Source organism: Clinocottus analis, unplaced genomic scaffold (genome assembly GCF_023055335.1).
Source record: "Clinocottus analis isolate CAN_PGR_092001 unplaced genomic scaffold, fCliAna1.0.p SCAF_37, whole genome shotgun sequence".
NCBI lineage: Eukaryota > Metazoa > Chordata > Actinopteri > Perciformes > Cottidae > Clinocottus > Clinocottus analis.
In genome coordinates this window covers 298,261-311,976 of record NW_027176120.1, presented here as the reverse complement: position 1 = coordinate 311,976, position 13,716 = coordinate 298,261, and the positions used below count along the sequence as shown (strand labels likewise).

At 53.3% G+C, this 13,716-nt stretch overlaps 1 protein-coding gene across 1 annotated transcript in view; it reads right to left on the bottom strand.

The window, feature by feature from the left end:
• rhbdl3 (rhomboid, veinlet-like 3 (Drosophila)) overlaps window positions 1-12,315 on the bottom strand; it is a 35,968-nt gene extending 23,653 nt beyond the window's left edge. Inside the window, exons 1-2 of the mRNA XM_068596419.1 lie at window positions 11,833-12,315; window positions 11,250-11,273 (exon numbers count right to left, since the gene is read on the bottom strand). Of these exons, the coding sequence (XP_068452520.1) occupies window positions 11,250-11,273; window positions 11,833-11,952 (144 nt within the window). The 5' untranslated portion in view covers window positions 11,953-12,315. The remainder of the gene's footprint in view (window positions 1-11,249; window positions 11,274-11,832) is intronic.
• Between the last annotated feature and the right edge of the window lie 1,401 nt (window positions 12,316-13,716).

Genomic DNA, 13,716 nt, shown 5'->3' with positions numbered 1-13,716 from the left:
GCCAAAGTCTCCCCTCGTTGCTCAAAGGCCCAGAGGTCCAGACTCCTCCGCGTGGCCGGCAGGTCACCACGGAGACATCGGTTGACCTTTTCTCCCCCAAAAACATCCCATTTGAGGTGAGCGGCCCTCGTTAACCACAAGCCCCGCCCCCTTTCTGAACGCCTCTCTCCTGCACGCATTCAGCGCTTCACAGGATGAGAAAGAGAACAAAAAGAAAGGAGAAACATTTGTTTAACAAACTGCCCCCGGGCGGTCTTTCTCTCCATTCAGTGCCTTCTTCTGTCTGCTCCCAGCATGCCCCGAGGTCGACCCCCCCTCCACACACACACACACACACACACACACACACACGCACACACACACACACACACACACACACACACACACACACACCACCTCCTTTTAACACCATCAAAACCCGGCCCCACTGATGGCAGCAGCTCCATTCAACACAGAGATTTATGATCTTTAATAGCTGGCAAATGGACCCGAGGCTGCCCCCCCCCCTTTACCCCCCCACCCCCTATCATCACCCAACCCCCCCCCACCCTACCCCCCCCCCCACTACGACTTATTTTCTTCAAATCTGAAGAAGAAAGGGAGCTGAGCGAGGCTGTGGGTTGAGGACTGTCTGAAACATTTTCAAGGTTTCCGTCTGGGTCGGGTGAGAGCTTTCAGACCGTCTGTCAATCACCAGCCGGCCCGCCCCGTCCAGACGGGTCCGTCCAGACGGGTCCGTCCAGACGGGTCCGTCTGTGGGGAGAAAGGACGTATCGCAGCAGCGTGAGTGACAGGTGCCCTCTGTCCCCGCTGACGCTTCACTTCCTGGACTGTGTTGGAGGTCATTCTTCAAGCAGGAGCTCGTGTTAAGCTACGGCGATCAGGCGGTCGGCGTCTCCTGGTCCTCGGTGGAGCTCCCTCTACTTTATAATCCTATTCCCATAATCCTCAGAGGTCAGCGAGCAAGAAGCAGTCCCTGCTCTCCCTGACAGACTCCCCTTTCCTTTTACGGCCAGAGAAGAGTTCTTTCAAACCGAATAACTGGAGCAAGAAGAAAGAAAGGTGCAGGAAAAGCACCTCAAGCCCTGAAGAGCTCAGAGAGATGTGATGCCTCCGTGCAGCAGATCCACCATGAAGCATTCACCCATTCACAGGGAGATGATGGTATTAATAATCCTAAATGAAGGGGTCACTGACACATATTATAGAAATAACAAATGTGCTGTTTATTCAAGACTCACGAGTCTCTTTGCGATTTTGTACCCGAGTGCTGTTTCCTCTGATTTAAAGGAACAGTTTGTCATTTTGAGAAATAGAGTTAGACGAGGAGGTTAAACAACCTGCACACGTGCAGAAAGACTCTTCCAAAAACCAAGATGGCGAAAGCCAAAAGGTCGAACTTGAGGCCTCAAGTGGTCCACCAACCAATGGCTGCCATCACGGTGACCAATGGCTGCCATCACGATGACCAATGGCTGCCATCACGGGGACCAATGGCTGCCATCACGGTGACCAATGGCTGCCATCACGGTGACCAATGGCTGCCATCACGATGACCAATGGCTGCCATCACGGGGACCAATGGCTGCCATCACGGTGACCAATGGCTGCCATCACGGTGACCAATGGCTGCCATCACGGTGACCAATGGCTGCCATCACGGTGACCAATGGCTGCCATCACGGGGACCAATGGCTGCCATCACGGTGACCAATGGCTGCCATCACGGTGACCAATGGCTGCCATCACGGTGACCAATGGCTGCCATCACGGGGACCAGTGGCTGCCATCACGGTGACCAATGGCTGCCATCACGGTGACCAATGGCTGCCATCACGATGACCAATGGCTGCCATCACGGGGACCAATGGCTGCCATCAGGGTAACCAATGGCTGCCATCACGGTGACCAATGGCTGCCATCACGGTGACCAATGGCTGCCATCACGGTGACCAATGGCTGCCATCACGGTGACCAATGGCTGCCATCACGGGGACCAATGGCTGCCATCACGGTGACCAATGGCTGCCATCACGGTGACCAATGGCTGCCATCACGGTGACCAATGGCTGCCATCACGGGGACCAATGGCTGCCATCACGGGGACCAATGGCTGCCATCACGGTGATCAATGGCTGCCATCACGGTGACCAATGGCTGCCATCACGGTGACCAATGGCTGCCATCACGGTGACCAATGGCTGCCATCACGGGGACCAATGGCTGCCATCACGGGGACCAATGGCTGCCATCACGGTGACCAATGGCTGCCATCACGATGAGCAATGGCTGCCATCACGATGAGCAATGGCTGCCATCACGTCTGCAACTGTGTGCAGGAAACCCAGCCACAAAGACGGGACAGCAAGAGGCTCTGCTTGGCCTGTTTTCACACTACGAGCAGAGACGTGATTCCCTGCAGACGTCTGTAGATATGAGTGAGGCCGCGACCAAAATGCATCAGGTGCACGGTGGGATTGGATCACAGCCACACGGGGGAAGACGCCACAGAGCCTCTGAAAACCTTCCAAATGTTACATAATGAGGATAGCAGCCGAGGTCTTAACGCTCGCCACATCCCAGTTACTGCTGGTGTCGCACGCACACACACACACACACATACACATACACACACACACACACACACACACACACACACACACACACACACACACACACACACACACACACACACAGCACGTGGGAGTTCACAGCCGGCAGCTCGGTGCATTAAATGCTGTTTTTATGGCCCCGGTGCACAAAATGGTATCAACAGACCTCCAGGAGGTGAATCAGCGGCGTCGCTGCCACAACATCAGCCGACTGACACGGTTTCTGAGCAGGTTTGGGAAAGAGATGGTTTATGTAACCGGGCTAAGTTTGTATTTAGGTTTAGTAAAGACACTTTGAAAGCTGCAAAACCTCCAAAACAACATCTGGGGAAAGAGCCATGGATGTTGTTCTTAAGGGTTTATTCAGAAAGACGCTGTGAGAACGCAGGAAAGTCGTCGCATACTAACAATGACTGGAGGTTTCTCTACTGGTTACATTCAGGCAGAAATAAACGCCTGAACCCAGTGATGGTAGGAGATGTTTGATCAGAGCCTTCCTTTAGTTTAGATGTCAGGCCTTCAGTGTTCATTTCCAAGACCCAGCGCAGGCTATCTTCCACCAGATAAAGTCCACAGAGACTTATTGTTACCTCCCTGCTCTCATGTGCAGCTTCTCTGCTGAACACCAGAGGTTAAACTCACATCTTCACGTTCTTCTTCATGGACCTCAGCAGCAGGCAGAACAACTGCTGCAAAGTCAGACGTCACACCGGGGAGGAAAGGGTCATGAATGGCTGTATTTCCTTTTGGTCAGCCGTGTGTGTGTGTGTGTGTGTGTGTGTGTGTGTGTGTGTGTGTGTGTGTGTGTGTTCTCCTTGTCACAGTCAGCCCCGTCAGCGCTCTGGCCCTGCTGGCAGCGATGCTCTGTAAGACGACACGGACGGGACCGGAGGTCGCGCTGAAAGCTAAGCACTGCCGCTCACCTTGGGGCGTCTGCTGAGCCCGCCGGGCCGGGACCGGGACCGGGACCAGGACCGGGCCCGGGGTCGCCATGACAGCAGTAAAACAGCCAGCGGGGCGTCACAGAATCACGGCTTCACTGTGCCAGAAGAATTGCGCTGGCCGTGTGGAAAAGGACACGAGTTATGTCGAGGACGCTGTGACGGGAACCTGACGACCTGGACGTGTGACGCGTTCAGCAGCCTGATGAGACTGAGGATTATCTGATCTTACACCTGGAGCTCTCCTTTCAGGTGGCTTTTACTGTGAAGACAGGAAGTTGATCTAAACACAAATGTCATTTTGTGTTGATGTGTGTTACATCGTTTTTTCACGACCGGTTTCAACTCTATTCTTCTCTTCAGGGCCTCGAACATCAGCACGCAGAGGCAAGAGGGTCCGAAAGCCAGCGAACAATCTGGAGTTCAGAATCCAGGAAGTGTTGCAGCCGGCGTCACAAACGCAGCGCGAACATCTGCGCTGGGAGGCGGCGGCGTCCGGCGGCGGCCGGCGGCGTCCGGCGGCGTCCGGCGGCGTCCGGCGGCGTCCGGCGGCGTCCGGCGGCGGCTCAGAAAAGACTAAACTGCTCCTTCAGCGGGACAACGAGGGAGCTGAGTCAAACGCTCGCTGTGGATCATTCCCTCATGGGCAGCGCTTGACTGACTGAAGAGGCAGAAACCAGTTAACACACACACACACACACACACACACACACACACATACACACACTCACACACACACACACACACACACACACACACACACACACACACACACACAGCCAAGCCAACACAGTGTTATTGTATCTGTGTCAGCAGCACACCTGCCAGGCTTCACTGCAGACCTGAACTGCTTATGGGATAGGAATGAGTCCCAAAATATGTGTGCGTGTGTGTCTGTGTGTGTGTGTGTGTGTGTGTGTGTGTGTGTGTTTTCCAGGATCTGACTGTGTAAACATTCCCATGGTGACTTCAAGCTCTGTGTCATAAAACAGATATTTTCCATTAGTGGATTCTTCGTGTTGAAGCCTCCTGAGGCGTCACCAGAACGCAGAACAAGGCCGACAAGTCGGTCACGCACTCGCACACACGTACAACTACACACACGTACAACCACACACACGTACAACACACACACACGTACAACCACACACACGTACAACCACACACACACGTACAACCACACACACACGCCGGGCCCCCGGCCGGCCCGTCCGCCTGTCATCGGCTGCGTGGCCGCGCCCTGTGGGAAGGTATTCACAGCCTCGGGCATCCGGAGTGAACGGACCCGCAACCCGGCTTTGATGCCGGATCAGGAAGCGGCTTCACCGCCGCTGGTGGATCAGGACGCTGTGAGTCCAGGAAGTCTTCCTCCAGCCGACCCGGAGCAGAGGGAAGTCTTGCTGACATGCGCACCCCCGAAGTAAACAAGCTAATGATGCGATACAGGCGCCTTGTCAGACGCTCACACAGGAAACTGATTAAAGTTCTCTCTCAATCTATTTCATTATTCACCTGCAACACGGCTGAGACACGCCGAGTGCTTTCAAGGGAAGATCCTCTGAGAGCAGAGTGTGTTATTCCCTCATTTCCCTGCTTTCCAATGGCGTTTAAACCGCCTGGAGCTTTGAAGGTTTGGAGCATGTATGAGCACTTTCTCAAGGTAGTTTGTGTTCAGCAAACTGGCTCCAGGTTAAACCTGAAGACATCCTCAACTCCACTGTGGCCTTCTGTCCACACTCAGTCAAACAGAGGCATGAGCTCGCTGTAGGATTGTCCTGAGCCGAGGAGCAGAAACACTTCCAACCCTCTGGATGAACATTTTAAATGTCACCTCACAGCAGAGTTGTCTCTCAGCTGTATCTGTGATGGAGAGGACTTTGCTCTCATAAAACACTGATGTGATTGCTCCAGTGGACTCAGTGTTAACAGGAAGCCACCCCACCCATCAGATACTCGTTCAGCTGTCTGATAGTAAAATGGAAGAAGAGCTGGAAACTGTTCAGCTGGTGCAGCTTCACCAGGACCAGACAGCGAGGAGCAGCTGGCTGACCTGCAACATGAAACTCCTGCAAACACGATCAGGTCCCAGCCAGCGGCGACGCGCCAGAAGTGAAAAAACACTCGAAGCGCCGAGATCTAACACTAACTTGATGCAGCCGCCATTTTTTGTGTGTCGTTATTATGAACTGCGCGTGGCGAAGCTTTAACATCTTTATCTAACGAGATGAAAGCACCGACGAGCGTCTTCACAGTGTCGTCCACTTGACGCTGATGGAGACGTCATAACAAGATGAAAGAGACAGAGAGAGAGAGAGAGAGAGAGAGAGAGAGAGAGAGAGAGAGAGAGAGAGAGAGAGAGAGAGAGAGAGAGAGAGAGAGAGAGAGAGAGAGAGAGAGAGAGAGAGAGAGAGAGAGAGAGAGAGAGAGAGAGAGAGAGAGAGGTAATGAGTGACAGAGAGCTGAAAGAAAAGGTAGAAACACACATCAGAGATCATTTGTGCAGAAGAGTCACAACCGCACTGGTCCTGAAGGCATCACACACGTCTGCTGCCACCACATCTGACCTCCCTTGACCTTTAGTGATGGATTCACATATTTCGGCGTGGTGGGTGAAAACACACACACGCACGCACACACACACACACGCACACACACACACACACACACACACACACACACACACACACACACACACACACACACACACACACACACACAGGATGGCAGTCGTTCAACCATGAGAGGAAGAGGCCCTTTGATTTCACGGCAGTGACTCTGCACACTGTACGACAATGGCGGGTCTTCTTTCTCCTCGTTTACAGCTCGGCGTGCCGGCAACAGACGCTATTTTTACCTCTGCATAAAAGCAGGGACTGTTTTCACACGCCGCCAACTGGAACTGTGCCTTTCATTAAGAGAAGCTATTTCCAGCAGCGTGGAGAGGAACGATGAGCTCTGATTAAACCTCTCAATGAGAACGTTTCAGGCTCCGTCTGTTATTGCATCACCACGCAGCCCCCCCCCCCTCCTGTCAATCACCGCTGCCGAGCGAGACGAGCAGGTCGGCGGACCGCGACCCCGCCACCTGTCGACGGCAATTAGCGTGACGCGCACGTCAGTAAACCAAAGGGGTTGTGGGTAAGAGAGGAAACGACGCTGCAGAGGAAGGAGAGCCAGGAGGAGGCCAACCGGTGCAGAAAGACAAGCTCACCTGTTGAAGAGACAACAAAAGGTGCTCACATGTTGGTCACATGATCAGAGTAATATCCACTTCTATTAGATCATCTCAGATATTTAGGAATCTGCCCTCTCGTCGTTGAACCGATGCGCCTGAAACTGAAAAGAAAAACCTCAATTTAAAAATACTAACAGCTGCGTGTGAAGCCTCCATTACTGTGATCTCATCGTCTCGGCCTCCTTTTGCTTCTAATGTCGGTGAACCCGACAGGGCGTGGCCGGTCACGCTATCCCAGCATGCACCGGTAAACGCAGCTGGGGGAATCCTCACCCGGTAGGTGCCGTCACCTGGGTGGCGGGGCGTTCACTTGAAGCGTACATGAAGGAAAAAGAAGGAAAAAGACGGCGGGACGGCGAGAAGGATGCCGGCCGCGTCGCTCACGGGACGCCGAGGCGAGGCGCCACCGCCGGACCCGCCGACTTCAAACGAGCACCGCCCTCTTCTGAGCGTCCAGCTAACGAGCTCATGGCGAGGCGGTAAAGGAACAGGAGTGACTCCGGGAACAGCTGGCTGCTCGTTGTAATTAACAATGTCCGCCGGTGCTTTTCCAGCACCAGAGCTCACGGCCATTATTTCAGTTGCTAGGTGACCGGGCGGTGACCATCACTCACGAGGCTTTAACCGTGTTTCCACCACAACAGCGTGCACGGCCGGTAGGAGTCCCTCTGGCTAGACGACATTCCTGACAGCAACGAAAGACTTATATTTGTGGTTCGAGGGACTTCTTGAGGATCATAACTGGATCCAGGAGCTTTGCTTTGCCACCAGGGAAACAAAGGAGACACTTCCATGGAGAGCATGCAGCCATGTGAAAGAGTTTAATCATAAGCTCCTCCAGGCGCGTGCCCGGGGCATTAAAACTGCCACCGGGAGCACGCTGTCAGCACAAAAGGCCACTGTGGACACACACACACACACACACACACACACACACACACACACACACACACACACACACAGACGCACCAGGCCAGAGTCACAGAAGTGTTTCTGTTCACTGCTTTCAGTCTTCGATTACAACCAGAGACACAAATGTCTGCTGCGAGGCTGCAGTACCGACTCCAGAGAACTGTTCTCAATGGGAAAGAAAAAGCAGTGATGCACAATCCACCGTTTACATCCCGTCTCTCTATGAAGATCCTTCCACCTTCTACAGGTGTCCAGTCTGCACACACGGAGACTTCTAACCTCAGCACTTACATTCCCAGTGCCCTGAGATGGAAACGTCTGTGCCGTACGTGTTGCTCTCCGTCATCTTGTGCCAAATCACTACCTGTGCTCAGAAGTAGAGGACAGAGACTCTGCATTGTCCACTTTCTACAGATGAACATGAGAAGCAGCACAACAGGTAAAAGTTGAAGAAAAGAGGCAGAGGAACAGTTGGAGAAAGAAAACCAGGAATTCCCAGAAAGCGCAAAATAAATGTCATTGCAGCTTGATTCAGGGTACGATCTACACGGATGAATAAATCTGTGATAAAAATCCTCAAGTTTACATCCAAGTCGTTCTAACGCGTCCTCATTGCACACGCTTGTGTGAAATTGTCATAATGTGCAGAGGAGGCCAACAGGACCACATGATCTGCAAACAGCAGAGAGGAGATCCAGAGACCCAGAACCGGATTTCAGGAGCAGGACCGGTGATGAAGGAGAACCCTGGAGGAGGTCGACACCCACGGGACCGAGTCTGACTTATTACTGAGGACGTGAACACAGCTGCTACTGCAGTAGAGACCGGATGCTACGATGCAACGGGTCCACACCCACAAAAACCCTTCAGAGGATCCTGCATGAGATATTGGCTTCATGAGAACGGACGCCCAAGCAACATGAACGAAGGACGACGCACATATTGTGTGTGTGTGTGTGTGTGACCAGAGGACAGGTAGAGGGACACGTCTACCTGGTGGAGAGAGAGAGCGCCGGCGTCCTCCCTCCAGCGCCTCCTCTGCGTCATTAGAGCCTCTGTCTGTGCTCGCTGCTCGTGTTTGTTTCAGGTGACGTGGAACACGAATCAAAGCGTCCTGAGGTTTGCTCTCTCACTTCCTGCGTGCACAGGAGGAAAGCACTTACACAGCAACAAAATCCTCTCCGGGGACAGGAAAGAGGAGTGAAGGGGAGAGCGAACGCAGCGACGCAGCACTTTGATTGCAGCCCGCGGACGGTCTGAAACCCGGAAAGCGATAGCCGTATGCACCGAGTTCACACAGGGGCCGGCTAAAGTGAGACGATGGGGAAAGGCTTTGTACGCAGATCAAACTGCTTTAAAGACGGCTGAGGGAAGTCAGAGTCTAAACAAAACAGAGAAAGGATGAGGGAGGGGGAATGATCCTGTCTTTCCTCTGTAAACATCCCTGATGGGATGGACAGGAACTAACAGCCTCGACATTGGACAAGGCGGGATGCCAGAACGAGTTACCACCAGAGAGTCTTCATCTCTATTTGACACTCGATTGCACTCACTGGAACATTCCCATTTGAATAAATAAGTTACAGCCACGAGCTGCGGGTTATGAGAGGTTCAGGGTCCCCGTTCAGACCAGAGACTGGATGAAAGGCTCTGGTTGGCACAAAGAGCCCATTGTGAGGGCCAACAGCGTGCAATGGCTCGTTGGATGCGAGACGTGACCACAATGAAACTGCCTCGCACGAGCCGGCTGTGCATTCATGGCTTAAGTATGAAATGCAGAGGCAGAGTCTTCACGGTGTTATTGTTGATCAGCTGACCTCTCCATACGCACAGAGGCTCGGAGCATCTTCTGCTCTGGACAAGTCAAAGTCCAGACAGGGCTCTGGTTCTCTTTGTCCCTCATGCGTGACACAGGAGGTCGGGGGTTCAACGCCCCGCTTGTCCTCGCCTTCAGCCGCCCGTCATTTCTCTTCCTCAGTCGCGTCACAGAGGGCAGCCCCCTCGACAAATGGTGCAACTCATTGTGAGGAACAAGGAGGAAAGCGGGACAAAAGAGTGAAAGGACATTTGTTGCCGGCAGACCGGGCAGCGACCTCGCCATTTGGGCAAACCCACGTTTTCAGTTTTTTCTACTCCCGACGTCCACTTGAGGAAATTCAAAGCGCTGCCGCACGCACAAAGACAGCTGATTGAGAGGCCCTCTTAATGCCGTCCATAGAGTACGCTCCATTACTAATACAGCCGCCCGCGCACACACACACACACACACACACACACACACACACACACACACACCCCTGCTAGCCTTTCACATAATCCCTTGAGACCCTTAGACCCTCCCCGAAAGAGTGAGCCTGACACGAGCCTCTGATTCAAGCCGAGACATTCCCACTAACCCCCAGCGCACACACACACACACACACACACACACACACACACACACACACACACACACACACACACACACACACAACCCTCAGAAAGTATGGGGCCCCAGGTCGGGCAGGTGCTGCGGCAGCCCCACAGCGTAGCGGCAGTGTGTGTGTGTGTGTGTGTGTGTGTGTGTGTGTGTGATAGTCGGAGGCCTATTTGCCGTCTGTTAGTCCAACATGCTGCATGCATGATCAGCCAGTCTGCTCTCCTGGGGTTTCCTGCCCTTATCAGCGTGTGTGTGTGTGTGTGTGTGTGTGTGTGTGTGTGTGTGTGTGTGTGTGTGTGTGTGTGTGTGTGTGTGTGTGTGTGTGTGTGTGTGTGTGTCTGTTTCTTACAAGATCGGTCTGACTGATGGATCAATGCATCTCGTATTATGTAGCGCCCCGGTTGCATTATCGGGGTCACTGTCAGCATTGGACACGCCCCCGGCCTCCAGCGTGGCCCCGCCCCTCTGGAGCTCCCTCACCTGCAGGAGGTCGCTCTGACAAAGCCGCGCTCGCTTACATGTCACGCCGTGATTGTCACCCAGCAGGCGAAGGAGTTAAAGCTGCACGGGGCGAGATTCTGATCTAAAAATACACCGTGTCTGATCTGCAGAGGAGATCTGGTGGTTTCACCTCGTTTGGTCAAATGAGAATTCCCGTGTGTTTACCAACAACAACAACAAGGGATGCAAAAGGAAAACAGCAGTGAGTGAGCGCTCGACAAAATGCACCAGGTCGTTTAGGGGGATGTTCTGAGCTGCACGCATCAGCAAGGCTGACAAGCGCTGTGAAGTCTCCCATGAGAGGCGGGACGTCTGGGCCTGAAGTCTAGGTTTAAGTCCCTCACCTTAGTGCTGGACCAGTGTTACAGCATGATCACAATGTCAAGGCCGTGACCATGGACAACACCAGTGAAGGATGAAACAAGCTATTAATAGTACTTCATCTAAAGCACTTCTTCACATGAACTTGAGCTTGTTTTCCTCTGATGCTTGTGGTGCGATAATGCAATATTCCCCATGTTTCATGACCTTGATCGACAGAATAACGGAGGTCACACGTCACACAAGTGTGACAACACGCTGCTGCACACAGACACATGCTCATGGTGAGTGATGGAGCCGGTACGTACCTGGTCAAACAGAGACTTCCATTGCTGAGGCGAGGAAAGAGAAGGGAAACGAAGGAGTGAGTGAGAGAGAGGAAGAGAAAGAAAGACACACTAATAAATGAAAGTTTGGGTCAAAATGACTTCCCTCTAATGGCCGGCTAGAAACACATCATTGAGTTCAATGAGCCACAGCAACAGATATTAAGGGAACAAAGGGTGTGTGTGTGCGTGAGTCTGTGTGTGTGTGTGTGTGTGTATTCCTAGAAAGGATGCTGGGTGTCTTTGGAGGCTGCTCTCCTTCCCTCAGCATTTTAAATCCCTTCATCTCAGTGATGTCGTGACGTTTAAATCAAATAAGCGTCTAAACTTCGCGCTTTGACGTCTTCACTAAACCAAACCTCTGCACCCGGATCAGCTGTTCGCAAAAGGCGCCACAGAAAGTGTGTGTGTGTGTGTGTGTGTGTGTGTGTGTGTGTGTGTGTGTGTGTGTGTGTGTGTGTGTGTGTGTGTGTGTGTGTGTGTGTGTGTGTGTGTGTGTGTGTCCTGCTGCGTGATTGTAAAAGCGGGGGAACGGTGTCAGTGCACCGTGCGTGTGGAGACTCACGTCCTCCGGGGCCACGGGGAGAACCTCGCTGCTCTCCAGGACCTCGATCTCTTCGCCCTCCGCGTTGGACGCCACCGCCGGGGAGGCGTTCACGGGCGCCTCCCGGGTCACGCCCGCCATCCTCGGGCTGCTTGGGGGTCCTCAGCGGGTCCACATAGCCCTCAGTCCCGCCATGTCGGTCCCGGTGCTAGCAGCGACACGAAGGCACGCGGGGGAAGAAAGAGCATCGCGCGCGCTCGCGCATCGCCTCCCGAGACCGCGGGAGGATCAGTCCGCGGGAAAGAAAAGACGCGGATGAAGAAAAAAAAAGAAGAAGAAATAGAAGTGCGCGGACTTCCACAATGACGCTGGCAGACGGGTCTCCACCAGCAGGGGGCGGGGGGGGGGGGGTGATGACGTGCTGATAGTTTAGTGATAGTTCTGGGATGGGAAGTCCCTTCAGGGTCTCACGCCGCCGTCCGCCACACCGTTAGTCAGCATGTAACGGAGGTTCCGCAGGGCGGGAGGAGAGCCTGGGGGGGGAGGGGGGGGGGGGGGTCCTGTCACCCCGAGAGATGCGACGCAGCGGCGGCGGCTGATCCATCCGAAAGAAATGACATCATCAGACACCGCGCGACCGCGGAGCGCCGAGACGACGACCCGGACTGAGGGGACTATCAGCGGGGTCTCGCGTGGCCGCCCCCCCGGAGAGGAGCCGCCGAGCCCCGGCTGGAACCGCGCGGGAGCCGCCACACGGCGAGCACGCGCCCAGTTTATGTGTTTTGTTCGTGGTGCGTCATGACACCTGGCACGCGGCTTCCCGCCGGCACGCGGGGGACTCGCTGCTTTCTGAGGCGCGTGCCGACAGGAGAGGGGGGGGGGGGGGGGGGGGGTACCGGTTCAGAGAGAGAGATGGACAGAGAGAGAGGGGGGGGGGGGGAGAGGGGGGGGGGGAGATAGAGATGGACAGAGAGAGAGAGGGGGGGGGGAGATAGAGATGGAGAGAGAGAGAGAGAGAGAGAGAGAGATGGACAGAGAAAGAAAGAGAGAGATAGACAGAGGGATAGAGAGAGAGAGACATTTGTCCTGAGTGAGGGAGATCACAGCTCACAGGTTTCAGTCTCTGAACAGTTCTGCTAAAGTAAGGAAGTGTAATCAATATTCAGGTGTACATGTATTCAGGTGTACATGTATTCAGGTGTACAGGTATTCAGGTGTACAGGTATTCAGGTGTACAGTATATGTGATAGCATTGCCATGGAAACAATACAGCCAGCTGGTATCGTGAGTCTTTTCCTGCTCACAGCAGCTGGTTCAAGTCTGATGAGATGTTTAAACAGATGTGTGGTCAGAGAGCTGCATGTTGAGACTGATTCCACCGCGTTGTGTGGATGGAAGCACGTTTTATGTCACTTTAGGTTATTCTCCCATCATTCTGACACACACACACACACACACACACACACACACACACACTAACAGCCTCAACATAATGTACATTCACCTCTCAAATACTGATAATCATTCCAACATAAACTTACTGAATATTACATCTTCATAAGGCGTATAACTAATTAAACTGTGCATGGAGGGAAAGAATAATAAGACTTAGGCTGCACAATTTAAATCATAATTAGGGTGAATCCATTCATAAATAAACCATGTCACAGTCTCCAAAGGACAGATCATATTCCATCTTTCATATTCAGGAGCAAAGGGAGTTATTGTCTCGTTAGCTTCAGGCTCCGATGAGGACTTCCATTAAAAGAAGCTAATTGGACAAAATAAGCTTTGACGTGGCGGCTTTCACAAGTCAGCTGCAGAGCTGTGACTGCGAGGCAAGGAGGCAAGGAGACGAGGAGATGAGGAGGCAAGGCCGTGTGAACCAGAAGGAAGAGGAGCGAT